This window comes from Gambusia affinis, linkage group LG10, assembly GCF_019740435.1.
Source record: "Gambusia affinis linkage group LG10, SWU_Gaff_1.0, whole genome shotgun sequence".
Taxonomy (NCBI): domain Eukaryota; kingdom Metazoa; phylum Chordata; class Actinopteri; order Cyprinodontiformes; family Poeciliidae; genus Gambusia; species Gambusia affinis.
In genome coordinates this window covers 23,171,556-23,199,114 of record NC_057877.1, presented here as the reverse complement: position 1 = coordinate 23,199,114, position 27,559 = coordinate 23,171,556, and the positions used below count along the sequence as shown (strand labels likewise).

At 38.8% G+C, this 27,559-nt stretch overlaps 2 protein-coding genes and 23 non-coding genes across 32 annotated transcripts; 24 read left to right on the top strand and 1 right to left on the bottom strand.

Moving 5' to 3' along the window:
- Positions 1–265: 265 nt before the first annotated feature.
- Positions 266–15,280, bottom strand: tdrd5 (tudor domain containing 5). 8 transcript variants are annotated; one of them, XM_044130489.1, is made up of 18 exons: positions 15,158–15,280; positions 13,415–13,648; positions 12,736–12,932; positions 11,918–12,266; positions 11,664–11,818; positions 10,663–10,746; positions 9,899–9,955; positions 9,532–9,694; positions 8,654–8,814; positions 8,176–8,405; positions 7,828–8,037; positions 7,666–7,732; positions 6,694–6,894; positions 5,683–5,817; positions 3,535–3,606; positions 2,944–3,117; positions 2,685–2,838; positions 266–744 (listed from the first exon to the last, which is right to left on the bottom strand). In XM_044130489.1, the coding sequence occupies exons 2-18, from the start codon at positions 13,641–13,643 to the stop codon at positions 677–679; spliced, it is 2,706 nt and encodes a 901-aa protein (XP_043986424.1). In that variant the 5' UTR covers positions 13,644–13,648; positions 15,158–15,280; the 3' UTR covers positions 266–676. The 8 variants fall into 8 exon arrangements, with proteins under 8 accessions (XP_043986424.1, XP_043986428.1, XP_043986429.1 ...); XM_044130493.1 differs by having other exon boundaries at positions 13,415–13,651; positions 15,162–15,267; XM_044130494.1 differs by having other exon boundaries at positions 3,535–3,601; positions 5,681–5,817; positions 13,415–13,651; positions 15,158–15,244.
- On the top strand, positions 15,252–20,008 carry nphs2 (NPHS2 stomatin family member, podocin). The gene is made up of 8 exons (XM_044130497.1): positions 15,252–15,299; positions 16,346–16,678; positions 16,844–16,947; positions 17,272–17,344; positions 18,913–18,995; positions 19,082–19,341; positions 19,535–19,613; positions 19,782–20,008. The coding sequence occupies exons 2-8, from the start codon at positions 16,363–16,365 to the stop codon at positions 19,986–19,988; spliced, it is 1,122 nt and encodes a 373-aa protein (XP_043986432.1). The 5' UTR covers positions 15,252–15,299; positions 16,346–16,362; the 3' UTR covers positions 19,989–20,008.
- Positions 20,009–20,638: 630 nt separating this feature from the next.
- On the top strand, positions 20,639–20,720 carry trnas-aga. The gene has a single exon. It is a non-coding gene; the product is annotated as a tRNA-Ser (tRNA).
- Positions 20,721–20,872: 152 nt separating this feature from the next.
- On the top strand, positions 20,873–20,954 carry trnas-uga. Its single transcript has one exon. It is a non-coding gene; the product is annotated as a tRNA-Ser (tRNA).
- A 412-nt stretch (positions 20,955–21,366) lies between these two features.
- On the top strand, positions 21,367–21,448 carry trnas-aga. Its single transcript has one exon. It is a non-coding gene; the product is annotated as a tRNA-Ser (tRNA).
- Positions 21,449–21,630: 182 nt separating this feature from the next.
- trnas-uga lies at positions 21,631–21,712 on the top strand. The gene has a single exon. It is a non-coding gene; the product is annotated as a tRNA-Ser (tRNA).
- A 182-nt stretch (positions 21,713–21,894) lies between these two features.
- trnas-aga lies at positions 21,895–21,976 on the top strand. Its single transcript has one exon. It is a non-coding gene; the product is annotated as a tRNA-Ser (tRNA).
- An 86-nt stretch (positions 21,977–22,062) lies between these two features.
- trnas-aga lies at positions 22,063–22,144 on the top strand. The gene has a single exon. It is a non-coding gene; the product is annotated as a tRNA-Ser (tRNA).
- Positions 22,145–22,443: 299 nt separating this feature from the next.
- trnas-aga lies at positions 22,444–22,525 on the top strand. The gene has a single exon. It is a non-coding gene; the product is annotated as a tRNA-Ser (tRNA).
- A 182-nt stretch (positions 22,526–22,707) lies between these two features.
- On the top strand, positions 22,708–22,789 carry trnas-uga. Its single transcript has one exon. It is a non-coding gene; the product is annotated as a tRNA-Ser (tRNA).
- Positions 22,790–23,201: 412 nt separating this feature from the next.
- On the top strand, positions 23,202–23,283 carry trnas-aga. Its single transcript has one exon. It is a non-coding gene; the product is annotated as a tRNA-Ser (tRNA).
- Positions 23,284–23,465: 182 nt separating this feature from the next.
- trnas-uga lies at positions 23,466–23,547 on the top strand. The gene has a single exon. It is a non-coding gene; the product is annotated as a tRNA-Ser (tRNA).
- Positions 23,548–23,846: 299 nt separating this feature from the next.
- Positions 23,847–23,928, top strand: trnas-aga. The gene has a single exon. It is a non-coding gene; the product is annotated as a tRNA-Ser (tRNA).
- A 182-nt stretch (positions 23,929–24,110) lies between these two features.
- Positions 24,111–24,192, top strand: trnas-uga. Its single transcript has one exon. It is a non-coding gene; the product is annotated as a tRNA-Ser (tRNA).
- Positions 24,193–24,599: 407 nt separating this feature from the next.
- Positions 24,600–24,681, top strand: trnas-aga. Its single transcript has one exon. It is a non-coding gene; the product is annotated as a tRNA-Ser (tRNA).
- Positions 24,682–24,767: 86 nt separating this feature from the next.
- On the top strand, positions 24,768–24,849 carry trnas-uga. The gene has a single exon. It is a non-coding gene; the product is annotated as a tRNA-Ser (tRNA).
- Positions 24,850–25,031: 182 nt separating this feature from the next.
- On the top strand, positions 25,032–25,113 carry trnas-aga. Its single transcript has one exon. It is a non-coding gene; the product is annotated as a tRNA-Ser (tRNA).
- Positions 25,114–25,199: 86 nt separating this feature from the next.
- Positions 25,200–25,281, top strand: trnas-uga. The gene has a single exon. It is a non-coding gene; the product is annotated as a tRNA-Ser (tRNA).
- A 180-nt stretch (positions 25,282–25,461) lies between these two features.
- trnas-aga lies at positions 25,462–25,543 on the top strand. Its single transcript has one exon. It is a non-coding gene; the product is annotated as a tRNA-Ser (tRNA).
- Positions 25,544–25,723: 180 nt separating this feature from the next.
- On the top strand, positions 25,724–25,805 carry trnas-uga. Its single transcript has one exon. It is a non-coding gene; the product is annotated as a tRNA-Ser (tRNA).
- A 412-nt stretch (positions 25,806–26,217) lies between these two features.
- On the top strand, positions 26,218–26,299 carry trnas-aga. Its single transcript has one exon. It is a non-coding gene; the product is annotated as a tRNA-Ser (tRNA).
- A 182-nt stretch (positions 26,300–26,481) lies between these two features.
- Positions 26,482–26,563, top strand: trnas-uga. The gene has a single exon. It is a non-coding gene; the product is annotated as a tRNA-Ser (tRNA).
- A 182-nt stretch (positions 26,564–26,745) lies between these two features.
- Positions 26,746–26,827, top strand: trnas-aga. The gene has a single exon. It is a non-coding gene; the product is annotated as a tRNA-Ser (tRNA).
- Positions 26,828–26,913: 86 nt separating this feature from the next.
- On the top strand, positions 26,914–26,995 carry trnas-aga. Its single transcript has one exon. It is a non-coding gene; the product is annotated as a tRNA-Ser (tRNA).
- A 178-nt stretch (positions 26,996–27,173) lies between these two features.
- On the top strand, positions 27,174–27,255 carry trnas-aga. Its single transcript has one exon. It is a non-coding gene; the product is annotated as a tRNA-Ser (tRNA).
- The last annotated feature ends 304 nt before the right edge of the window (positions 27,256–27,559 follow it).

The window sequence follows — 27,559 nt, the reverse complement described above, 5'->3', positions numbered from 1 at the left end:
AGATTATGGCTATATGAAATAAAAGCACTTTAAATAATTGGGTGCAAGACTGAAAAAATAATCACTCCTCATGGTAGGCATGAGCTGATGCAGTTAACTGGAAACATCCAAACATTACCACTGAACTTCAAATAAAACAAAATCAAGTGATAAATTAACAGAACATGTTGTAAAAAGTTTTGTTTTAATGGAAAACATCACATTTATATCAACGATGTAAAACATTAGAAACATATCTGATTTAAACATCAAATAAAACAAGATGTTCTATCAATAACATTTATTTTCCAAAACAAATTCCATATTACAAGACTTTCATTTTCAACAGAACTCTGAACTGTTTTAACTTTATCCTAAACAGCAATATTACTCTAGAAAATTAAAGTATCATCTTATGTAAAACAAGAAGCCTATGTAAAGTTATTCGCACTTTTAAAAAGATAAACAAATATGACGTACTGTTCAGCTTAACTGTTAGAAAACAGCAGCAAATACGACAATCAAACATAATTTAACAGTTTCACTAATCTACATTTAAACAAAAATCCACAAATAAAAATGTTTAAATCTATTAGACAACTCAAGACGTCTGTGACGCAATAATTAGCTAACCATCATCTCGGTCGTGATTTTTAGTCATCTGGTATGAAAGTTGTTGAGATGTCGGAGTCAGAGCCTACCTGGCCCCGAAGACGGGAAATGGGATGCCAGAGTTTCGCACAAGGAGCGGAGACATTTGTGAGCCTAGAAAAACAATTAGATACCAGTTCAGATCTACAGTTTTGTATATTTATTTATTTATCACATCTGTTATAAATACCTGCAAAATAATAGAAATACCCCACTATAAATTATAACTAGACTGCAACTCAGAATCTACTTATGTCTTCATATATTGTGGAAGCTATGAAATATAGCTTCACTTTTCTCAAGCTCTGGATCAAATAGCATACGGTATCAACCCATACCTGGGAACATTATGCTGAAAATGTGGGCCAAATCTCACAATTTGAATTGTGTAATTTGTGCATGTGATTTAACAAATTTCCAAAGATCAAAGTGTCCTGCAAGTTTTGCCTGACACTAGCATTGGGCTGCTTGTTTTCAAACGGCATTCCAACTTTGAAAGGTCACATGTTGAAGCAGAGAACACCGTCGAGTAAAAAACAGAAACATAAATTAAAAACCATATGATCCTTCTTGATGTGCAAATTACAACACATTTAGAAAACTTGTCCTAAACTTAATCTTTGACATTTACATTCATATGTGAAGAGTTTTTATGCCTTCAGTGTCAGACTTGGTCCAGAGCTTGAACATTTTTTGTGTGTGAAAAAATGTGAGCCAGAGCCAGATGTCTGGACAAAATATGTAAAGCTGTCAAACCCAGCTAACACAAACAATAATCCTTGAGACTCATGTCAAAATGCAAATATATAATGGAGTGTTAGGTCTGTTGTAGATAAAAGAAATAAAATATTTACCATAGAGAAACAAATTTTCACCAAAAATCCCCCCCCAGGTATGTTAAAGCATGTTAAAGACTAGGATACTTTCTGATGTCAAAAGGTTGTACATTTGAAAGAAAGAAATTAAAAATTTCAATGCTTAAAGGCAAAAATTTATGATATTAAAACAAAAAAAATTATTGGACATATAAAGTCAGACATTTGACAACGACTGATAAATACAGGAGATGAAACTGGATATTTTCAAAGGCATATGTTGACTTCTTACAAATTTCCAACCTTACAATGTTAAAGAATATTGTACAATAATCTACAATTACAATAATTGTGTAATTGTAATCCACAATTACAGTAATTGTGGGTTATTGTAATTTCTTTTCTTGCAAGTTTACAACTTTTAGAAAAAATTTCAGCTTTATTCTTGCACATGAGTGTTAATCTGAAGATTTCTGAGTTTTTTGGCAGACATTCTCTCCTCAGCGGCCATTTTTCCTCTTATCGTCTAAAGCACACAATCCTTAATAGCATTTTTGCCCGTAGATCTGCGTTTGAAATCCTGCAATATCAGGTCTTTCAGCTGTAAGTCTTTGGTATCCTGGGAAACATAAACCATGGAGAATCCAGGCATGTCCAGTAATCTTTCATGTAGTCCCTCACATGACTATCAAATGTTTCTATCTTTATTTATGCAAGTGTGTGCATTGCTACAGTTTGTCTCCCCGGCTTATCCTCCCATTAAGATGACGCAAGTAGAAGGCGTTGGGAGCAGCACTGTATCAATATCACAGCAAAAGCAATGAAAGCAGCTTGTTGGGTCAAATAGCTCTGGTAACAAGTCTAATTGGATCTGTGTCAGGTTCTCACAGCAGGTACGTTCACCACTGGGAGCAGCAGGACAGAAATCAATACGCCCTTTCTGCATCCATGGACACGCTCTAATTTCATTAAAGGCCTTTCTCTCACTGAGCTTCTAGAGTAAAAGCAAAGTGAATGAATATGCATGGGCAGGTTAATGAAGGTCACTGCATTGATGTTGGAAAATTAGTTTGGCGAAGAAAAAGGATAACAAAAACACCGAGATGTGTACGTGAGTCATCATTAGAGGCTTCACATTTATTAAAGCAAAACCTCTGCTGTCAGAAAGTCTGCTCCTTTTAGCTCTAATCAGGCTTTCTAGAGCTATTTTATGGTGATCATCAAAAATCGTGTTTGTACCTATAGTGCAGCCCTGGTTCAGTCTCTTCAAAATCGAAGATGGTTCAGTAAACGAGCTGGTCAAGACCTTCGCTGGTTGACTCAGCTCCTCTTGAGCAGAGCAGGAGCTGGAGTCAGAGCTGGGCGTAGTGGGTGGAGAAGTGATGGCAACATCCTAGAGAGCCAAGAAAAACAATAATAATATAAATGTATCATGAAGGTATTTGCATTTCCTGAATTCTTTTTTTGGTAAAGTGAATAAAAATTATGTTTTTGTCACATTAGTTTCAGTTTGGCAGAGAGCGGCGGCGGTATTCCTGGTCTGGATCAGGTCTGGAGGTGCCAGAGGAGCAGACGTTTGTAACGTTGATTCATCAGGAAAGGCCGAGCCTTGATCACTGCAGGGCAGCGTTTGATCCATTATGAGGCCGCTGCATGGGTTCAGCTCTGTAACCTTTCAAAATACACAACAAGCAGTGGGATATAACAGATTACCTCATCTAAGTTTGAAACTCAATAATTGATATAACTTCCCTAAAGGGCAAAGTACATAAAAATAAAAATCTAATTAAAGGCTTTTTAATTTATAATAACATGAAATAAACCTGTTTCACACTAAAACTTAGAGAAAAGCAAAAAAGCAGGAGCAGAGTTCAGTTTCTATCCTGTGGTTAGTCCAGCCACAGGTGATATTTTCAACAAAATTCTTTATTTATAAAATATTCTGGCAATATCTGGAAGCACAACATAAAGTCACATTCAATGGGGCAAGGCAAAAACTACAGCCATCCATTCTATTTAGGTTTCTGATTTTCTGACTTTTCTTCATGCAGAATCAAACACTTTAAAATGAAAGTAGTGGTCATCATACCTGAATATGAGGGATGAATTCACTGTCCTCAATCAGTTCCAGAGGCGGCATCTCATCATCATCATCATCAACCTAAGCAGCAAAAATGAATCACATTTAAATTAGTTTAAATTATAATACTTAATACACAGAACTGGGATCAGAATTTTAGTTCAACTGACTTTTGTTACTTGTGAAATATCATTGTGAACCGGTTGGTTTACAGCCAATTAACTATTTGGATGAGAATATTTTATAAAAAAAAAAACCCCACCTTGTTTATTTGCATGCAAAAGTATTTAGACAACCAATACAGGCTTCAAGTCAGGAAGGAAATATATGCAACACCAGGACATTTAGTCAGATGATGTGTTAGTAATGTTATATATTTATATATATAAAATCTATGTGGACAATTTAAATATGCATCGCAACAAGAAGGTTTTGTGTTCAAGTCCCGGCCTGGAGGCTTTCTGCATGGAGTTTGCATGTGAATATAAGAAGCAGCATTATAGTTGGCTTTTATTTTCTCTTTATAGTCTCAGATTTTCTGAAACTAGTTGTCTAAAAGTCTTAACATAAATATAAGCTAAAACATTTGACATGAAAACAAGCCAACATAAGGAAACTTCAATTATTCTTGTTTGTAAATAGCTTTTGTTACACCATTTTATTGTGTAGTCAAGTTTGTTGTTATGGCATAGTTTTATTGCCAACATTTAATCAACTATAACATGAATCAAACAATAAGAAGAAATATGGCTTAATGTCAGAGCAACAATGTAAAAAAGTCCTTCCTTCCATGTTTAGTTTAACAACACGCCTACATTAACAGATGGGGAGATAGTCTTACGATCCAATATCCATTAAACAGCTTACTGATTGGCTGCCATCTTATTTACAGTCCAGCATCCAACTGTGACCTTCCAACAGTGCGACTGTACATTAAGCTGCATTGGGCAGCAGCTCCTCCTTCAGTCAGATGATGTGTGTGTTTCATCCAACAGTACACACTGGATGTGCTCATGTGTGTACTTGTGGTGCTCTGGCCCAGCAGCCCTGACTGTATGGCTGGCAAGATAAGAGCGACGGACAGAGGGGAACAAAAGCTCCACAGCCACACAGAGACTGCATGTGGAAACGGAAGTAAGAGGAGAAATGAGAAAAGAATCGAGGACAAGTCGGCCAAAAATTACGACCAAAATGTCAGATTATTGAGCGTTTTCTGATTGTGCAGAAACATTGCTCCCATTTGAGTCAATCACAGCTACACTTGCGGAAAGCTAATTCATATTGTTGTTCACTAAAATAAAATCCCCTCAATCTCAAAGCGATCAATACGTAACAACAGTTATGAGCTGCATTTCAGATATTTATTTCTTCCAGTCACTAGTTATTCAAACCCTCCCAGGAATCAAAAACATGCTGGCCTATTCCCAACATAATATGATATCTGGGAAAACGAATATTTCTTGTATTTTAGCCTTTGAGCAACATAAAAACTGCATAATAACGCTAAAAATTATTATTAATAAAAACTCCCATCAAGGAGTCTGCAACAAATAATGCACTAGTCTATCCCACATACTTGCTTTGACATGGTTCCCAATTGACATCATCCTGGTTTTACTTCATATACTAATAAAAGTGTCTCAACTTATACATCAGGCTGTATAAAAGAACTTTCTGGTACCATGTTTAAACAGGAAGTAGTTGTTGTTTTGAAGCAATCTGATTGGCCTCAAAACCAATCAGATTGCTTCTGGGTTTACCATATTTAAAACAATGGTCAGGGGCAGATTTGTGCGAGTTCATATGAATGAAAACCTGTCTGAAACCGATTCCATGTGTAGATATTAATTTCTGCAAGGAACCGGCAACATATTTGCAAGGCCACAGACACACACAGAGAAAAAGCTGCCTTTCATGGAGGAATGCTATATTTTCTCTGAATTACTTACAATTTTTTGTTCTTCCACAAAATTCAAAAATGTGTTTTTGGAGACGTATAGATAAAAACATGAACTCATATTTATCTTCTGTCAGTAACAGTTTAATCATTTATATTTGTATTTAAAATTATGACTATCCTTAAGGTTAGGATCAAGAATTTTCCCAGGTCTTATTACTGGGGTTTTGAATAATAGGATATTAATGCGTTTGGACTACCTTCGCAGAGTACTCCTTGGACTGTGCAGAACTGTCTCCTGATTTAAGAGACAAAATCAGCTCCTCGTCAATCTCTGGCAGCTCCACCATTCCTTTTCCCATGTAGAGACTCACTGGTGTGACCTTGGGACACAACTGAGGCGAGAAAACATGGCAAAAACTCACAACCTAGACTCAAACACAGCATATAATTTATATTGATTCATAGCCACACATCATACTGCAGTGTGAGGTGTTCCAGGGCACAGGACAAACTTAGATGTGTTTCTGGTGCAGCTTCAAAATAAAATCAACAAGTTGATTTAAAATCTTTACCGTTTTCCATTTTATCTTAAATAATAAATTTTCCTGACTATTCAAGAGTTCTTTTCCGAACTTTAATCTCCAGAATTCTGTCTTCTAACCATTTCAAAGTTTAAACTCAGAAGTTCACAGCAACATTATGGGAGATCGTTCTATAGAGGTCAGGCTTTAAATACACCACCTGCAAAAACCACCAAGAGGCAGGAATAAAGGACAGGATGGAAGGAAAGAGAGGAGCAACAAAAGACAAAACAAACAAGAAACCAACAAGACACAAGCAAGAACACAATCTTTGCAAGTATTTTCTAGTCTAGTTTCTAGTGTGAATACTTGAAATACGAAAACTAACTTTCAAGTAACACTTCAAGACATAGGAAGTTGTTTTAAGTCATTAATGCCTTAACATTGATGAAAATGTACCAAATCCAGACACATTGATTCACTTATAACATGGGAAACATTTCTAGTCATAAGTGAAATAAGACATTTGGTTAATGTTGATTATAAATATTCCCAATCTACTTAAATATAGATGCTATATCTTGTTAAAAAGTTACTTGCAAATTAGTATTGTCTTATTTGAAGGAAAAAAGGGAATGAAGGGGGTAAAAAATTAAAACGAAGGGAAGGACACAAAAAGGAAGGAAAGAAGAGCACAAGGGAGGAACAAATGATACGAGAAAGGAAGGATTATTTTGTGAGACTTGCTGTTGTAGTAGTTGCAGGATCGCAGGCGATGCCATGGCCTTGGTTAATGAGGGCTGTGTGTATGTAGATGTCCTTATCGGTGTGTGTATCACACAGGAATAGCTGCAGCACTGCTCCGGTGTAGCAGTCCAACGCGCCCACCAGGGTCTGATCAGAGCACAGCCTCCGAAAGGAAGCTGTGGATTCTGCAGTCCAGGTGTCCTGCAGTGAACCAGAAACAGACGAGGACGTCAGAAAAAACATCAATGTTTCCTCCTAAAAAAGTCTTAAATTTGAAAATTCTTTTTTGTTGTCAGTAAATATAAATTTAACAGGGTTTGTACACTTTTCCCTTTTTTGTGGAGCCTGAAAGGTGTTTATTCAGGGTGAGAAGGACAATTCCTTTTCTATTTTCAGGCCAAGGGGGTGAATACTTTTTACAGACACTTTACAAACTTATCTGTAACCTGTCTGCTGTGTCCCTTGCTCCTCATGATGTTGTTTGTTCTCTACAAACAGCATCATGTTTGTCTGTAAAGGACAAAGTTGCATTTATCCTGGAGGTCCAATAACCTACATGTGACCTCTATTTACTAAGCAACTGGCTGCACTGGGTTTTGATTAGCAGTATCTGAGTGCAGGAAGCCATCCATCTTTGTTATCGTGACATTCTGGGTTGGAAAAATCAAGCAGAGGGAATGTGGAGACGAAGTCTTTTAATGGTGGAACGCAGGAACCAGGCAGCCACTTCAGTACAGCTTTCTTGTTAACTCAACGCTAATAAGTTGGCCTACTAAGAACTATACCTAGAACAGGTATATCTGTATTTCTATCACTAGGGGGCAACAAACCACTCTATTACAGTTATTATCTACTTTTTAATGTATTTTATTACTGAAATAGATAAAACATGTAAACGCAGAAAAAGTGTTTGCCACTTTTCATCTTGTTTTTGGAAAACAAAGCATATCATCCCGTTTCACTTAAACTTACTGAAGCTGGCTTGATTCCAGCGAGTACTGAAGGAACTGCTTGTGCTGGAAGAACAGAAAAACTGGACCTGCAAAAGAGAGAAACGATAGAGAGGAAAAGAAAACTGAAAACACAATAAATAATGAACAACATTTGTGCAGCAGAGCCTGATAGAATACGTACTTGAGGAACTTCAGGCTGGCGATCGGGACCAACGTTACATCACCGAAGTCGACGTAAAACACCTCAACATGAGTGGAGTTTAGAACTTTGTGGATTACGACTCGGTAGAACCATATTGCATTGGGAGACACACAGCAGACCTGACCCTGCCTAACAAATGGCTCCAGAAGCTGGTACCGCTCCGACACTTCAGGACAGGTGTAACAACGTCTAAGAGACAGGAGAATGATGTCATGTATTAAACTTTATAACCTAATAAACTACTAATGGGGGAGAAAAAAAAAACAGATAGAGTAACCGAAATAACTCTCTGTGAATCTTCTTCACCAGAGTTTAAGTTGCCACCACCTCATGTCAAACATTAGGCTCTCCAAAGCGCGCGCCTCCTCCGTCTCACTGAACCGGATGTAGAAAGATCCTGGTGACTCCACCTGCTCCACCAGGACTTCCACCAACTCTCGGGCCTGATGGCGGGTCGGCGGGTTGAGACGCTCATTTTGCATGGCGTCCAGCGGCACGGGCGACCTGCTATGCACCTGCATGGCCGGGTATATCTCAGGCGTCTCCATGACAACAGACTAAGGTGAGCAGAGTCAGAAGAATGTAGCAGTGGAGCTCTAAACATTGAGCAATTTACATGCAAGAGTAAATTACTAAAACATAAGCGATTTAGCTTAGAAGAAAAGTGTTGGATAGTATGTTATGTTGTAACATAACATGAGGAAACGCAGGTTTACTGTCACTTTTACTGACAAAGTGTTAACAGGTTATACAGTGCAGCACTCCGTTTTGCTGCTTCTTATCGTTTTTCTTTATCTGGTCTTACCATTTCTTGAATATTGGATTGATTACAAAACTCCAACTCATTATTCCCGTTATCGGATGTGACGTTCTCGTTTTCGTTTTCCCACAGAGATTCTTCTAAGGTGAAGTAGTAGCTCTTGCCTGGTATGGACAAGTCAGTACTTCCATCAACTTCCCCTGAACCTGGAATAATTATAGAGACAATTCCCGTTTTCTCTTGAATCAAAGATACTGTTCAATATTATGGTTATTTCTAGTCTGGTGAAAATAAGATATGTTACCCAACACACTGTCTATAATCAAAAGAAATTTATTAAATTCATCCTTTAACCACAATAAAAAAACAATTTGTAATTCTAAGTGATCAGGCTCAGCTTAGCTGTTTTCATCACAGATGATAAATACTCTTTCCAGTGCTTGATGCTCTACAGTTCTACTGAAAATAAGGCTCAGTATGAGTAACATCTGAACAGAATGTTTTAATAAAAAATCAACTTCAACTCACTCACTGATTATTCTGTGTCTGCTCTGTCCCATGATAAATTACTTTGCTGTGCTAAATATCACTGAACACAATGTAAAGACTGCAAGAATACAAACTGACAGCCAATTGTGTTTTTGGAAAAACACAGCATTAAGCATATATCATTTGTCATTGGCTACTTTTTTGTGATTTTCAGCCAGTCACACAGCCAAATGTGTAAATAAATGTGTAAAAAGTGATAGTCACATGACATGAATAACAAAAAAAACATTTCAAACTAGCAGTCAGGCAGATCAAATACTGGAAAGTGGTGATCAAAGAGGCATCACAACAGAAAATAACTCTTTTTCAGTCAGTAAAATGCATGAACAAACGGGATGTTATATAAGCCCATAGTCATACGTGTGCATACGCACCTGGCTCCATGTTGTCACGATCTCTTAAGTCTACCACTATCCAGCTGTTTCCACTGTTGTCCTCTGTTGATCTTAGGTGAAAAATGTCACCCAGGGCACCAACAAGTTCAGTTACACTGAGAAAGCCCCACTGTAAATATGGTAAGTCTTCTCCAAAAACCCTCTAAAGGAGGCAAAAACGTCAAAAAAGATTAAAATATGCATTTTATGTACATGAATATAAACACAAGAGAATGCCTAAGTTACATATTACTCACAATCTTAGCAAGCATAAAACATAAACACTTTAGCCTAATTCAATGTGAATGTGTATTTTATACAATTCATACAAATTTCTAATAGACCAATAATATTCTAATTAATTTACCTTGAACTCGGCAGGAAGATCATGAATTGATATTCCAGCACTCGACTCACCAACAACCTGTAGATTGTTATAAATTTGTTAGTCTTGTCACCATAAAATTTTATTTTATTTGAAATATGAAGAGCATTAGGAATTAATTCCCAGCTAGATATCAATAAAACACTGCAACACAAAAACAAAACTAGAAAGAAAATAAAACATTATTATAATTTACATATTTGAAAAGGAGTTTGAAGTACAAACTTATTTAATCCCACTCCCTGTCCAAAAACATAACTTGTTCCTTTGTTTCCTTATTGTAAATTATACTATAATGGCTATAATAAATTCAATAAGTAACGTAATTTCTCTGTGGGATCAATAAAGAATTTTTTAATTAGAATTAATTTCTCTATGTAAATACAACATAAATTTCCATTGATTATATATATTTTTTTTATTAAAAAGTTCTAAAACGTTTTGTGGTTGAAATCCAAGTTTCTGGTTGTAATCAAGTTTATTTAAGGTGACGAACTTTGTGAGAAAATGGTGCTTTTATTTTGTTGGTTTTGTGAACTTCAGTGAGGCACACAAATGTGACGGCTTGAGGGAAACGGTTTTAAATTACAGCTCCTGATTTATGGTCCACGTCATCCCGCTCTTTGCAATTTTGTTGCTGTTCACAAACAAAACATGATGGCAGGTGGGAGACATCCACACAGCGTCTCTTTGCCAAAGCATATCAGCTTCAAGGAAGGTTTGTATAAACAGGTGTGAAATCTGACCTTTCGTAGCTTGTCCTTCAGCTCTTGACTAATAGTGCCAGCAACACTGTTCTCCAAGATCTGATGTTGGAGCTCCTCCTCAAGCTAATAAAGATATGAAAAAAAAACCCACTACATCAGGAAACAAGACAACTCAATTATGGACACTGGGACGTTCCTTTATGCAATGTAGTTCTTTAACAAATATGTTAATCATGAGCATTCTTGCATTTCTGCCACCATATGTAAAAATGACAACTTGACTGATTTCAACCTCAATGCTTAACATGCATCTAAAACATACATGCAGTTCTTAACAGTTTTTACAACATTTGTTTTTGAATATATTCACATCAGCCATAAAAATTCGAGATTTAATAAATAATTCAGCTTCCTTAAAGTTTACCTATTATGCTTGATGAACAGGTTAGGATGGGTTTATGGGGTGTAGAAAACATGTTCATTACATTTTTTACAAAATGATTCTTGAATATTGAGATTTTAGACTACTCAATTCTGCCTGTTTTGAGTTCCATTCAGAATGAGCCGGTTTAGGGCCTCTTGTCACTTTAAGAAGTCCAAATAAGCTTGCTTGCCAGACCCCCGATTGACATAAAAATGGGTGCAAATAAATAAGCGAGAATGTAGATACACCTGCAGACATTTGAAAAGCATTAGTAGAGCCTCCTGCACATTAAACAAGAATGCAGCAAGTGGTTCCTGAATGGAAAATCAGCAACCAAACACTTGTCTTTTCCATCAGCTATTGTACAGCAAATAGCTGTAAAACCAGCTGATCAAATGTGCTGGAGCTCCACTTGGGTTGCTAGGTAACGAATGGTAGCGAATGGGATATATACTGTCGGAATTATTAAGGGATTTTTTTAACGCCATGGGGCATTTTAGTAGCAGTAGAGACCCAAAAGTAAGTACAAAAACATGCAAAATCTGAATTTTGCATAACAGGTATACAGTAAGGAGTCATATGTCAGGTGCAACAGTCAAACCTCTTGAGAACAAACCTTAAGTACATTTTGATGAAACAGGCCACCATCTTCACAGGGTGCTCGTTCAGAGTCAGGGTTGCTCTCCAGCAGCTTCGGTGAGTGACTCCCAGGCGACGTGTCATGGTCAGAATCCAAAGTCTTTTCAGGTGGCGTCAAAGTACTATGATTCACTAAAACATCACCAGACAAAGTGTTTCATGAACGGAAAAGTTAAAAATTCAACAAACAAAGTCTGGGAGCTACTAACACCTAACTTTCCCAAAACAAACCTGGAGATTTTGTTGTCGTAGGAACTTTGATATCAGAGTTATTACAAATTGGCCTGTGAGAGGAAACCGATGGTGGCTTAATCGTTCCGGTTCTACTTGGTGCGCCCAACGGTCTCACGGGTGGCCTGGGAATCAAGAAAGGTCTCATGACATTTTGAGACCGTTCATAATTCTCTGCCCCAATTTTCAGATAGAGAACTGAGCCCAGCCTCCCTTGCTGGATTCCAATCATGTCTTTTGCTGACTCCAGCATCTCTCTGGTGGAGTAGAAGCCGTAGTTATGGATACGGAGCGGGAAGCCATAGAAGCGCAGATAGCAGGCCTCTAGCTCGGACAGTCTAAGCGGGCCCTGAGAGAGATGAAGTACACACATACCTCTTCATGTGGTTTGGTTCACAGCCACAGACTTGTAAACAGATAACACTACACCTCACCTTAAATGTACATTCACCACAATGAAAAACATCATGCAAAGATTCCAGTAGCAAGCAACAACATTAAATCTATGAAATTACATTTTCTGTTAAATTGTTTAAAACTGTTGAGATCAAAATTTATTGTTCCTCAGAGGGTAACATTTTAAATTATATTTTTAGAAATGAGGACTGAAGTCTCTCCTACTTATTAATTTTGCCAAAATGTTGTAAGCAACTTTTTTTTAGTAAGTACAGACAATTATTTACAAAAATGCTGCCATTGAATTAAATTGAGTATTTTTCTTAGTAGCGAGTATAACATTTTAGTATGGTGACCAATCACTTTTATTCTAAATAAAAGTCAAAGATTGATGTAAATGTGGTGTTACCTTAGAGTCATACCTGGGAGAGCAGGATGCGGAGCTGTGTCCTAAGGTTGGCAGGGAGGCCTGGAGGAGGACGACCTCTTCTTGGGAGAGGTGAAAATGGAGGCCGAGGACAGTAACGAGGAGAAGAAAACTTCTTGATCTTCTCAGACTTCGATGTCCTCTGGTTGGCCACTAGAAACTCAATGTTTTGGGTGTTCTCGTCACTCACAGCTGGAGAGTCACATAAATGCAGCAATGTGTTAGTGAGAAAGAACTAAAAACCTCAAACTTTACGTTCAGACTCAGGAATTCAAAACTATCTAGAAAACCTTTAAAAAAAAATGAAAGAAGCCCTAGTTGATAAATGAATGCATCAACTTCAATAAAGAATTAAAATGAAACAGCTTCACAACTACAACATGAAAATATTAAAATGACAAAGTGTCATAAAAACTAAACATCAGAGAGGACGCTGATAAGACTTCACCTCAGACTAAATGCACATTCACCACAATGAAAGATGGTGGTGACACCATCAATCAATCAATCAATCAATCAAACTTTATTTGTATAGCACATTTCAGCAGCAAGGCATTTCAAAGTGCTTCACATCAAATCAAACACTAAAATACAATGCAACATAGAATCAACAATAAAAACACAACATAGTCAGATTCCGTCAATAAATTTGCAATTGATCAAGCAGTACCTACCCTTTAAATATAAACTTCCATCTTCATTGAATTTCACAGAAACGACCTCTGGCATCTCCTGAACCATATCCATAACATTCCTGAAACCCAGGACTTTCAGGGGCATTGGATGTCCCAACATGGCGACATAGTCTCGTCTGAGCTGGTCTGGGTCCAAACCCAGTTTAGATGAAGTCAGAAGGGATCGAACATCCTTCTTCAGTTTTGCTAAAAGTTCCTCTTGGCTCATGTCGTCTGCTTGAGTCGGGATTAGACACAAAAAAAAGCTGAAAATTACAATTCAGCCTGTGCTAACACCCACACAGTCTCATGTGAAAACCACATTAAATATTAAGTTGTTCCAAAACATATGTTCGATATTATGTTTTTCTAACTATTTATCTGATTTTGCTTCAGGAAAACATAAAATAACACTTCCACCTCCATACTTTACAGTTTGTAGGGATTTGTTTTTTGTTTACTCCAAAACATATCCTCCATTTTGGTATCTAAATAAATTGTTTGACAATAAAATCCTATAAATATATGCAGTCTATTGCTGATTGTTTTAATACCGTCAATAGTAAAAGGCCTGTAGTAACAGACAATTTGGCGTACCAAATACAACATGTATTGATCCTCAGAACATTCGTCTGTGGATGAAATGATGCATTAAATTTAAAATCATGACTTTAATTTCAGAAGTCTGACTTTAATTTAGAATGCACTTGAAAACTGTGACGCAGTCGCATGTTGAGTACTTGCAACAACATTCCCTGGTATTTCAATTCGAGAAATTTCAATGAAACACATGTGGCCACACGATCTCCTACGTACATATATATATATATATATATATATATATATATATATATATATATATATACATATATATATATACATACATATACATATATATATATATATACATATATATATATATATATATATATATATATATATATATATATATATATATATATAACAACAAAGAAGAAAGTAAATCTCCACTTAGTTTCAATGCTAAATTGTTAAGAGTTTTCAGCTCGCCTTGGCTAAGAAAGAAAGTAACTGCAATCCAACGAGGCGTCCGCCATCTTTTTTTAGCATATTAGCGACAATGATATTCTGTCAACAACGTAGCGGTAAATTATATGGGAGTTTTTTTTATATTGTACTCAAATGCGAATTAATGCATTATCTCAACAAAATGTTGTAATTCTGATAAAAGTACCCTGTAGCTTCCAGAGGTGAGAAATTTTCAAGGCTGTAGCCTAACCTGTTTGCTAGGTTTAGCCTCAAAATTCACAAGAGCAAGAGAATTCGTTTCTCCTCTTTCCAATGCTCAAATTAATTTATAATCTCCCCAGGCGCATTAAGAAGAAATAGTTAAAATTACGTTAAGTCCCAAACTATACTGCCAACATTTCTAACCACGCATGTCTAGCGGTATAGCTAATTCCTCTTTCAACGCCTGTTATTTGTTTTAACCAGACTACCATGTCGCACAACCAGCAAAATACTGAAAAAGGGGGAGGGGGGGAGTTTTAAGTTAAACAACTACATTTGAATTTTAAAGAAAACCTAATGTAACTTTCCTTTTGTTCCTCTTGAACGCTTTCCCTCCAAGCTTAAATACACAAAACACAACCTAGTGGTACAGCACCAACACGAAGAAATACAGTTTGGTATTAAAACAACTCAAATAAGAAATGACTAATAATAATAATTCTGATTTATAACTTCACGGGAAATTTGACCTACCTACTCGGATTTCTAAAATGATTGGGAGTATGAAGGGATCAATAAACCAGGTGTCTATCCTGACATTGGCTCCGCACCATTGGGAAGCCGGTGCGACAAGAGGCGTGCAGAGTGGGCGGAGTTTCTACTTCAACCAGGGATGGTAAGAATCCATTCAAGCTCTAGCCTCAAAGTCATTGCCAACCGCCAATAAAATTTCAACAAGAAGAAGAATCCTCGAAGTCAGACAAGAATATTACTCAAGTGGGAGAGCCTTTTGACAAGATTAACAATTGTGCTTCTACAAATATGCATTTTATGGCGAATTGCTCAAAGAAAAAGTAAGAAACCCCATTTGAAGTGAAAATAGGTGGAAACCTTACACTTTGTTTAACCAGGAAACCATATCCCCACTGTGAAATATGGTGGTGGCTGCATCACGTTATTGGGATACTTTTCAACAAGAACAGAGGAGATAGGTGACAATAAATGGGAATTATAGAAGAAAACCGGTTGGTGGGTACAAAAGGCTTGAGACTTTTAGATGGAGATTCACACTAAAGTTACAGTAGAATGAGTCTAAATGAGAGTTGTCAGCAAGATCTTTACATATCTTCTTCATCTATTCCAACTGAGCTTTTATTATTGTCCATAAAAGGACATACAAGTAAGTCTCTAGATGTGACAGGCATGTAGAAATACTCTACTGATACTGTTCATTACAGTTCAGCGGTGACACCTGTCAAAATATCCTGTTTAATTAAAGACACACTGGGGAGGGTATTGAATGTTCCCCGGTGTCAAAGCAATGATTATTTCTTGAGTGGCCTGAGCCAACACATTCCTAGTATGGACACTCTGAGACTCCCTGAGCTTCTGCCTAATTAACCCCACATGTTTTCCCTCGCAAAATGCCAGGTTGAAACTAAACAAAAACTTACATGCAAATGTCTTAAGGTTTACACATTCAAAACTGAGGGCCTTTTAGAGCCACCAGTTTTTGGAAAACCCACACATGCGTCTCCCAGAAAGGGTTTAATCAAGATGCCAACATGGGAGCTTCCAGTGGCCCTCCCCTTTGACTGCTGTTTAACTCCCACATTTGGACAGTCCAAACAATCCTTATCCAATCCCATCACCAGATTGTAGCGTCAACTGACCCATCAAGACAAAACAGCTCCCCAGCCGTCACTCATACATTTTTTACAGCTGAATTTCCAGCAGATATGGAGAAGGCCCTCACTGTGAAGGCGAACCACAGATCCAGAGCAATGCCACGGAAGAAGAAAGGGGAGAGTGGGACCCCAGTGCCTGAAAGAAGTCATCATCAGAAACCGCCAAAGGCAGGTCACCACGCTGGAGTTTCATCGGCCAAGAAGGAGAAAAGGGAGATGGAGAAGTCAGAGACAAACCAGGAGAAGGTGGATGTGGAGAAAGAGGCAGAGGTTAAGATAAAATCTACTGTGGTGGACATTGACCGTGTTAGAGAAATCAAGGTCCAGGAGGAGAACTTGTGGCTGCTGGAAGCAGCGGAGCAGGACGGTGAGTTAATGCACAGGAATATAATTGTTTGTTTTCCTTTTAGCATTTTTATGTTAGCTTTTGTATAGGCGGTTGAGTTCTGAAATCTTAAGTCAAGATTTTATTGAAGCACATGTTTGTCTTTCTGCATGTTGAGGTTGAACAGAGCGCTATCCATTTCTGCAGGTCTAAAGCACAAAAGCCTGGGAGTGTTTGAGTGGCTGCTGATGGTGTTTGCCTTGAGTTTGGTTCTCCTCTTCCTTCCTATTTCCATCTGGTTCTGTGTCAAGGTATGAGCTACAACTCCGCAATCATTTCGCAGGGATCTACTTCAAATAACTGTGAAACTGTTATAAAAATAGAAAAAACACATGAATGAATGGAGAGAACATGCATGCATTTTTTGACGGTTGTGTGAACCTGCACATCTCAAGCTTGTCTTGTACCGATAACTACATATCGACTAATTTTTCATTTAAAGCTTAGTAGTTATCCAATCTAAGCTGAATCATAGATATCTATGCACTTCAAGAAAGAGCTACACTGTAAAAACACAAAATCTTAAGTATTTGTGGTTTAGTTTGTTGAGTTGAGAGCTGTTATTTGATTCACAGGTAGTGCGAGAGCACGAGAGAGCTGTGATTTTCAGACTTGGTCATCTACTACGAGGGAAACCAAAGGGACCAGGTAGGCACAAATCAATTTCATTCTTTCCTCTTTATGCTGTAAAATAAATTAACAAATCTGATTTTTTTATGTTTTCATAATTATGAAAAACCAAATTCTTCAATAAAATATGGGTCAGGAGAGATAAAAGGCTATTTGATGTTGCTTTCACTAATACATATTGTATTTTCACTTATTCCCATTTCAACTGGTTATGACCACAAACTTCAATGTATTTTACTGGGATTTGGAATAAAAAAACTGTATAATTTTGAAGTATGAAGACAAAAATACATAGTGTTCACACTTTATGTCTCTACCAGCTTAACACAAGAAAATACAGAGCATCTCTGAACATAAATTTTTAAGAAGAGATGCATCTAAGAGTTGCAGGAAAGTAGCTCTGTACAAATGGAGTTGGGCATGCCTACTGTGACAGTGTTGGTTATTTTGATTTGGGTTTTTTTACCTTGCACAACAATTTGTTGCCCAAGAACTTCTGACTTCAGTTATGTCCCCTATCATACAGTCGTAAACTGCAACTGGATGTCTTCTAGCTTTCTTTTTGCCACTCTGACATACAAGCCAGAGTTGCTCTGGTGGCAGATTGTTCAACCCGAGCTGTGGGTCTCTGCAGCTCCTCCATATTACTACAGGCTTTCTGGTTGCTTTTCTGATTAACACTCTCCTCCCCTTGCCGAACAGTCTACCCTTAGACCACTAGAGGGAGATGTTGTAAAGGTAATTAGAGATTAGAACGCAGCAAATCAAAGTGGCAAACTGACAAACATACATGTGTTGCACTCCTACCTTCATTCATGTGAGTTCCATGTGTTATGTTAATTGAAAAAATCTCTTACACCCAGCTATTGCATCTATGCAGACACACTCCTCCCATTTACGTTTTTCAGCCTCTTTGACAGCCTCACAGAAGACTTCTTGTCAAACAGTTTTATTGAGGGATCAGTCATGAAAAATCAAAACAATTTTGTCCTCTTTTTCTGATTTAGCCACAATGACAATACAAAACAAAGCAAAAATGGCAAAATTGAACAAGGACATTCCCACATCCTGTCCACCTGCCTTTTCCTATGACTTACATCTTATCACATCTTATCTTATTAAATCAAAACTTCTTCAATTAGAGTTGTCAATATATTGTAGAACAGGTTGTCAAATGAGATTGGATTGTTTCAATTTGCATATGCATCACCCTTTTTAGATTGCTAAAAACATCAACCTATTTCTTCTAATTTCATAACTATACACTACATTTGTTGATGTATCACGTAAAGTCCAAAATGTGTGTATTCAAGGTTTTGTCCAATGTAAGAAAATGTGGAATTAAAAATATGGATTCCTTTTCAAATCGTAGTTTCTTTGCTTGTATCAGAGTCTAACATTTTGTATTTGGTTTGAAAAATATAATGTTTACACTCCTTGAGGATTAGTATCTGGTGAGTAATAATAGCAATCAGCAGAAACAGCCTAAAGCAGGGGTGGTCACACATTAAGGTCATAAATCATGCCACATATTTTCGAGAAATGTTCTATAATACTAATGTTTACACTCTGTCTTTTCTCTCCAGGCCTCCTGTTCTATCTTCCACTTCTTGACGTCTGCCACAAAGTTGACATTCGGCTCCAGATGTTGAAGGTTCCTTCTCACATGGTAAGACACACACTAGGCAGTCAGAAATAATCACACAAAAAGTAGCAATGAAACATCTGACATTTTTCTGCAACATCTTCCTGCAGGTGGTGACGAAGGACCTGGCAAGGCCAGAGCTGAGCGCTGTGTGTTATTATCAGATAGAGAATGTGGCTCTGTGCAGTGCAGCTCTGTCCAACCTGACCTCGGTGCTACAGAGTCTGGTTCAGGCGGCCATCAGAGATGTTTTTGCCCAGCATACTTTCAGTCACATCCTGCAGCACAGGCGGAGGATTGGAGAGCAGATTCAGAAAACGCTGGACTCTGTCACTTGCCGCTGGGGAATCAGGGTGGAAAGAACTGACATGTAAGGCTTGTCAGTACTTTGAACTGACAAGAACTGACAATTTCAGAAATTTATTTCTGAAAATTTAGAAATTTTGTTAATTAATTTCTGACATAATTTTCCAATACTGTTGATTTACTTGAAATTTACAGAAGAGAATTAGAGCTAGAAAAAAATGATCCCTCGTGGTTTTTCTGTTTGATTTTCATGTCAGAGACGAGCTCAGTTTTCCTCTGGAGCTACAGCAGAGCCTGGCTGCTGATGCCGAGGCCAAGAGACAACAACAGTTCACCGTAAGGCATTGTGCATCTTAAAATCAGATTCAGATGCATTCTTTCTTCTTAATATTCTTGTTTTATTTCATATATTTGAATGTGTTTTTATTGAAGTCCATTTTGAAATAATTTCTGGCTTCTCAAATGAAAGGGGTCAAAAACATTTGAGGTCTTTCTGGTTGTTAGCAGGTGAAGGCATCAGAAAGGGAGGCAGCTGCCTGGGAAGGTTTTAGAGCCTCATTCCGTCATCTCCAGCCTGCATTGGTCCTTCCTCTCGCACCAGATCTTCTCAACATGAACTCTGACCTGACCTCCCTCCCACCGCCACCTCCTCTCTCTGAAGACGGAGGGGACATGATGGCAGCTTCGGAGAGAGACTCTCCGATGATGTGACCTTTCATTAAAACTTTAGTAAAAATATTTTTGCTAAATGGATGTAGTTTAATCACATTGGGTCAATAAACTATTTAACATTTAAATAAAAGCTGAATGCAGTTATTTTCAAGGTAACAAAGACATATGTATTTATTACAAATGAATGTTTTTTGGAAGAAATGGTCAGCAAAATGGAATAAAATCCCAATATTACAAGTAAAATTTTATTTACTGAGCACCTTTCAAAATATAAAAATGCAAATAGGATTAAAAAATGGGATTTTAAAATATGTTTTTATCTATTTTTAAAGACCTAATGGTTGCAGAAACCCTCTGGTATCATCTACGGTCTAACACAGGGGTGCGCACTACTGATCCAGGAGGGCCAATGTTCTGCAATTCTTAGTTGTCTCCCTGGTCCAACACACGTGAATCCAATAGCTGAATCACCTGCCAACTGCAGTCAAGTTCCCCAGAGTCCTACTAATGACCACATTATTTGACTCAAGTGTGTTGAAGTAGACATACATCAAAAAGTTGCTGGAGACCAGCCCTCAAGGACTAGGAGTGCCCACTCCTGGTCTAACAAAGCTTGGGCCAATATGTGTTGATGAAAAGCTACAGAAAAAACGTTTTAGTTCTTTTCACGTTAGGTGATACGTTCTCCAGCTGTGATGGCCGAGCGGTTAAGGCGTTGGATTAGAAATCCAATGGGGTTTCCCCGCGCAGGTTCAAATCCTGCTCACAGCGATTTTAGACTTAAGGATCCAACATATTGGAAGTTGATAAACAACTAATCAAGGGACAGCATCCAAAAACTCTGCATATTTCTCAATTACTTGATTCCTTCAATGACTTGTTACATTCATCTTATGCGCCTTTGTCACACCTTGGAACATCCAGCTGTGATGGCCGAGAGGTTAAGGCGTTGGATTTGAAATCCAATGGGGTTTCCCCGCGCAGGTTCAAATCCTGCTCACAGCGATCTTAAAATACAGAATCCAACGTGTTTGGTATCTGCCTCCAGAAGAAGAGCAATTTCTTTGGTCAATGTTTGAATCCTGCTCACAGCGAATTTATACTACATGGTCTAAAACAGGGGTGGGCACTACTGGTCCTGGAGCGCTGATGTTCTGCAATTCTTAGTTGTCTCCCTGGTCCAACACACCTGAATCACCTCCCAAGTGCAGTCAACTTCCCCAGAGTCCTACTAATGACCTCATCATTTGACTCAGGGTTGTTGAAGTAGACATATATCGAAAAGTAGCTGGAGACCAGCCCTCAAGGACTAGGAGTGCCCATCCCTGGTCTAACAAAGCTTGGGCCAATATGTGTTGATGAAAAGCTACAGAAAAAACGTTTTAGTTCTTTTCACGTTAGGTGATACATTTATCCAGCTGTGATGGCCGAGCGGTTAAGGCGTTGGATTAGAAATCCAATGGGGTTTCCCCGCGCAGGTTCAAATCCTGCTCACAGCGATTTTAGACTTAAGGATCCAACATATTGGAAGTTGATAAACAACTAATCAAGAGAGAGCATCCAAAAACTCTGCATATTTCATGGTTTACATCTAGGTTACCTTTATTCCCTCAATTACTTGATTCCTTCAATGACTTGTTACATTCATCTTATGCGCCTTTGTCACACTTTGGAATATCCAGCTGCGATGGCCGAGAGGTTAAGGCGTTGGATTTGAAATCCAATGGGGTTTCCCCGCGCAGGTTCAAATCCTGCTCACAGCGATTTTAGACTTAGGGATCCAACATATTGGAAGTTGATAAACAACTAATCAAGGGAGAGCATCCAAAAACTCTGCATATTTCTTGGTTTACATCTAGGTTACCTTTATTCCCTCAATTACTTGATTCCATCAATGACTTGTTACATTCATCCTATGCGCCTTTCTCACACTTTGGAATATCCAGCTGTGATGGCCGAGCGGTTAAGGCGTTGGATTAGAAATCCAATGGGGTTTCCCCGCGCAGGTTCAGATCCTGCTCACAGCGATTTTAGACTTAAGGATCCAACATATTGGAAGATGATAAACAACTATTCAAGAGAGAGTTTCCAAAATACATGATACATTCATCCAGCTGTGATGGCCGAGAGGTTAAGGCGTTGGATTAGAAATCCAATGGGGTTTCCCCGCGCAGGTTCAAATCCTGCTCACAGCGATTTTAGACTTCAGGATACAACATATTGGAAGTTGATAAACAACTAATCAAGGGAGAGCATCCAAAAACTGCATATTTCTTGGTTTACATCTAGGTTACCTTTATTCCCTCAATTACTTGATTCCTTCAATGACTCAGGTTTGTTGAAGTAGACATATATCGAAAAGTAGCTGGAGACCAGCCCTCAAGGACTAGGAGTGCCCACCCCTGGTCTAACAAAGCTTGGGCCAATATGTGTTGATGAAAAGCTACAGAAAAAACGTTTTAGTTCTTTTCACGTTTGGTGATACATTCGTCCAGCTGTGATGGCCGAGCGGTTAAGGCGTTGGATTAGAAATCCAATGGGGTTTCCCCGCGCAGGTTCAAATCCTGCTCACAGCGATTTTAGACTTAAGGATTCAACATATTGGAAGTTGATAAACAACTAATCAAGGGAGAGCATCCAAAAACTCTGTATATTTCATGGTTTACATCTAGGTTACCTTTATTCCCTCAATTACTTGATTCCTTCAATGACTTGTTACATTCATCTTATGCGCCTTTGTCACACTTTGGAATATCCAGCTGTGATGGCCGAGAGGTTAAGGCGTTGGATTTGAAATCCAATGGGGTTTCCCTGCGCAGGTTCAAATCCTGCTCACAGCGGTCTTAAAATACAGAATCCAACATTTTTGGTATCTGCCTCCAGAATAAGAGCAATTTCTTTGGTCAATGTTTGAATCCTGCTCACAGCGAATTTATACTACATGGTCTAAAACAGGGGTGGGCACTACTGGTCCTGGAGCGCTGATGTTCTGCAATTCTTAGTTGTCTCCCTGGTCCAACACACCTGAATCACATCCCAAGTGCAGTCAACTTCCCCAGAGTCCTACTAATGACCTCATCATTTGACTCAGGTTTGTTGAAGTAGACATACATCGAAAAGTAGCTGGAGACCAGCCCTCAAGGACTAGGAGTGCCCATCCCTGGTCTAACAAAGCTTGGGCCAATATGTGTTGATGAAAAGCTACAGAAAAAACGTTTTAGTTCTTTTCACGTTAGGTGATACATTCATCCAGCTGTGATGGCCGAGCGGTTAAGGCGTTGGATTAGAAATCCAATGGGGTTTCCCCGCGCAGGTTCAAATCCTGCTCACAGCGATTTTAGACTTAAGGATCCAACATATTGGAAGTTGATAAACAACTAATCAAGAGAGAGCATCCAAAAACTCTGCATATTTCATGGTTTACATCTAGGTTACCTTTATTCCCTCAATTACTTGATTCCTTCAATGACTTGTTACATTCATCTTATGCGCCTTTGTCACACTTTGGAATATCCAGCTGCGATGGCCGAGCGGTTAAGGCGTTGGATTTGAAATCCAATGGGGTTTCCCCGCGCAGGTTCAAATCCTGCTCACAGCGATTTTAGACTTCAGGATACAACATATTGGAAGTTGATAAACAACTAATCAAGGGAGAGCATCCAAAAACTGCATATTTCTTGGTTTACATCTAGGTTACCTTTATTCCCTCAATTACTTGATTCCTTCAATGACTCAGGTTTGTTGAAGTAGACATATATCGAAAAGTAGCTGGAGACCAGCCCTCAAGGACTAGGAGTGCCCACCCCTGGTCTAACAAAGCTTGGGCCAATATGTGTTGATGAAAAGCTACAGAAAAAACGTTTTAGTTCTTTTCACGTTTGGTGATACATTCATCCAGCTGTGATGGCCGAGCGGTTAAGGCGTTGGATTAGAAATCCAATGGGGTTTCCCCGCGCAGGTTCAAATCCTGCTCACAGCGATTTTAGACTTAAGGATTCAACATATTGGAAGTTGATAAACAACTAATCAAGGGAGAGCATCCAAAAACTCTGTATATTTCATGGTTTACATCTAGGTTACCTTTATTCCCTCAATTACTTGATTCCTTCAATGACTTGTTACATTCATCTTATGCGCCTTTGTCACACTTTGGAATATCCAGCTGTGATGGCCGAGAGGTTAAGGCGTTGGATTTGAAATCCAATGGGGTTTCCCTGCGCAGGTTCAAATCCTGCTCACAGCGGTCTTAAAATACAGAATCCAACATTTTTGGTATCTGCCTCCAGAAGAAGAGCAATTTCTTTGGTCAATGTTTGAATCCTGCTCTGGCGAATTTATACTACATGGTCTAAAACAGGGTGGGCACTACTGGTCCTGCGCTGATGTTCTGCAATTCTTAGTTGTCTCCCTGGTCCAACACACCTGAATCACATCCCAAGTGCAGTCAACTTCCCCAGAGTCCTACTAATGACCTCATCATTTGACTCAGGTTTGTTGAAGTAGACATACATCGAAAAGTAGCTGGAGACCAGCCCTCAAGGACTAGGAGTGCCCATCCCTGGTCTAACAAAGCTTGGGCCAATATGTGTTGATGAAAAGCTACAGAAAAAACGTTTTAGTTCTTTTCACGTTAGGTGATACATTCATCCAGCTGTGATGGCCGAGCGGTTAAGGCGTTGGATTAGAAATCCAATGGGGTTTCCCCGCGCAGGTTCAAATCCTGCTCACAGCGATTTTAGACTTAAGGATCCAACATATTGGAAGTTGATAAACAACTATTCAAGGGAGAGCATCCAAAATACATGATACTTTCATCCAGCTGTGATGGCCGAGAGGTTAAGGCGTTGGATTTGAAATCCAATGGGGTTTCCCCGCGCAGGTTCAAATCCTGCTCACAGCGATTTTAGACTTAGGGATCCAACATATTGGAAGTTGATAAACAACTAATCAAGGGAGAGCATCCAAAAACTCTGCATATTTCTTGGTTTACATCTAGGTTACCTTTATTCCCTCAATTACTTGATTCCTTCAATGACTTGTTACATTCATCCTATGCGCCTTTCTCACACTTTGGAATATCCAGCTGTGATGGCCGAGTGGTTAAGGCGTTGGATTAGAAATCCAATGGGGTTTCCCCGCGCAGGTTCAAATCCTGCTCACAGCGATTTTAGACTTAAGGATCCAACATATTGGAAGATGATAAACAACTATTCAAGGGAGAGTTTCCAAAATACATGATACATTCATCCAGCTGTGATGGCCGAGCGGTTAAGGCGTTGGATTTGAAATCTAATGGGGTTTCCCCGCGCAGGTTCAAATCCTGCTCACAGCGATTTTAGACTTCAGGATACAACATATTGGAAGTTGATAAACAACTAATCAAGGGAGAGCATCCAAAAACTGCATATTTCTTGGTTTACATCTAGGTTACCTTTATTCCCTCAATTACTTGATTCCTTCAATGACTTGTTACATTCATCCTATGCGCCTTTGTCACACTTTGGACTATCCAGCTGTGATGGCCGAGCGGTTAAGGCGTTGGATTAGAAATCCAATGGGGTTTCCCCGCGCAGGTTCAAATCCTGCTCACAGCGATTTTAGACTTAAGGATTCAACATATTGGAAGTTGATAAACAACTAATCAAGGGAGAGCATCCAAAAACTGCATATTTCTTGGTTTACATCTAGGTTACCTTTATTCCCTCAATTACTTGATTCCTTCAATGACTTGTTACATTCATCTTATGCGCCTTTGTCACACTTTGGAATATCCAGCTGTGATGGCCGAGAGGTTAAGGCGTTGGATTTGAAATCCAATGGGGTTTCCCCGCGCAGGTTCAAATCCTGCTCACAGCAGTCTTAAAATACAGAATCCAACATTTTTGGTATCTGCCTCCAGAAGAAGAGCAATTTCTTTGGTCAATGTTTGAATCCTGCTCACAGCGAATTTATACTACATGGTCTAAAACAGGGGTGGGCACTACTGGTCCTGGAGCGCTGATGTTCTGCAATTCTTAGTTGTCTCCCTGGTCCAACACACCTGAATCACATCCCAAGTGCAGTCAACTTCCCCAGAGTCCTACTAATGACCTCAATATTTGACTCAGGTTTGTTGAAGTAGACATACATCGAAAAGTAGCTGGAGACCAGCCCTCAAGGACTAGGAGTGCCCATCCCTGGTCTAACAAAGCTTGGGCCAATATGTGTTGATGAAAAGCTACAGAAAAAATGTTTTAGTTCTTTTCACGTTAGGTGATACATTCATCCAGCTGTGATGGCCGAGCGGTTAAGGCGTTGGATTAGAAATCCAATGGGGTTTCCCCGCGCAGCTTCAAATCCTGCTCACAGCGATTTTAGACTTAAGGATCCAACATATTGGAAGTTGATAAACAACTAATCAAGAGAGAGCATCCAAAAACTCTGCATATTTCATGGTTTACATCTAGGTGACCTTTATTCCCTCAATTACTTGATTCCTTCAATGACTTGTTACATTCATCTTATGCGCCTTTGTCACACTTTGGAATATCCAGCTGCGATGGCCGAGAGGTTAAGGCGTTGGATTTGAAATCCAATGGGGTTTCCCCGCGCAGGTTCAAATCCTGCTCACAGCGATTTTAGACTTAAGGATCCAACATATTGGAAGTTGATAAACAACTAATCAAGGGAGAGCATCCAAAAACTCTGCATATTTCTTGGTTTACATCTAGGTTACCTTTATTCCCTCAATTACTTGATTCCATCAATGACTTGTTACATTCATCCTATGCGCCTTTCTCACACTTTGGAATATCCAGCTGTGATGGCCGAGCGGTTAAGGCGTTGGATTAGAAATCCAATGGGGTTTCCCCGCGCAGGTTCAAATCCTGCTCACAGCGATTTTAGACTTAAGGATCCAACATATTGGAAGATGATAAACAACTATTCAAGGGAGAGTTTCCAAAATACATGATACATTCATCCAGCTGTGATGGCCGAGAGGTTAAGGCATTGGATTAGAAATCCAATGGGGTTTCCCCGCGCAGGTTCAAATCCTGCTCACAGCGATTTTAGACTTAAGGATCCAACATATTGGAAGTTGACAAACAACTAATCAAAGGGAGAGCATCCAAAAACTCTGCATATTTCTTGGTTTACATCTAGGTAACCTTTATTCCCTCAATTACTTGATTCCTTCAATGACTTATTACATTCATGCGCCTTTGTCACACTTTGGAATATCCAGCTGTGATGGCCGAGCGGTTAAGGCGTTGGATTAGAAATCCAATGGGGATTCCCCGCGCAGGTTCAAATCCTGCTCACAGCGATTTTAGACTTAAGGATCCAACATATTGGAAGTTGATAAACAACTAATCAAGGGAGAGCGGGACCATGCTTCAGATCTGTGTCATAAATGCAAAATACATAGGGGCACATTTATTCACTTATATTCAAGCTTTCTGGAAAAGAGTTCATCTCATGATACAAGAGATCATTGGTAAACAGTTCTCACTAACTCCCTCCTTCTGTCTCTTTAACCATGCTTCAGACATTCTACTTAATGCAGACACTAAACATCTGCTTGCAATCCTTTTATTTCTGGCCAAGAAATGTATACTATTGAGATGGTC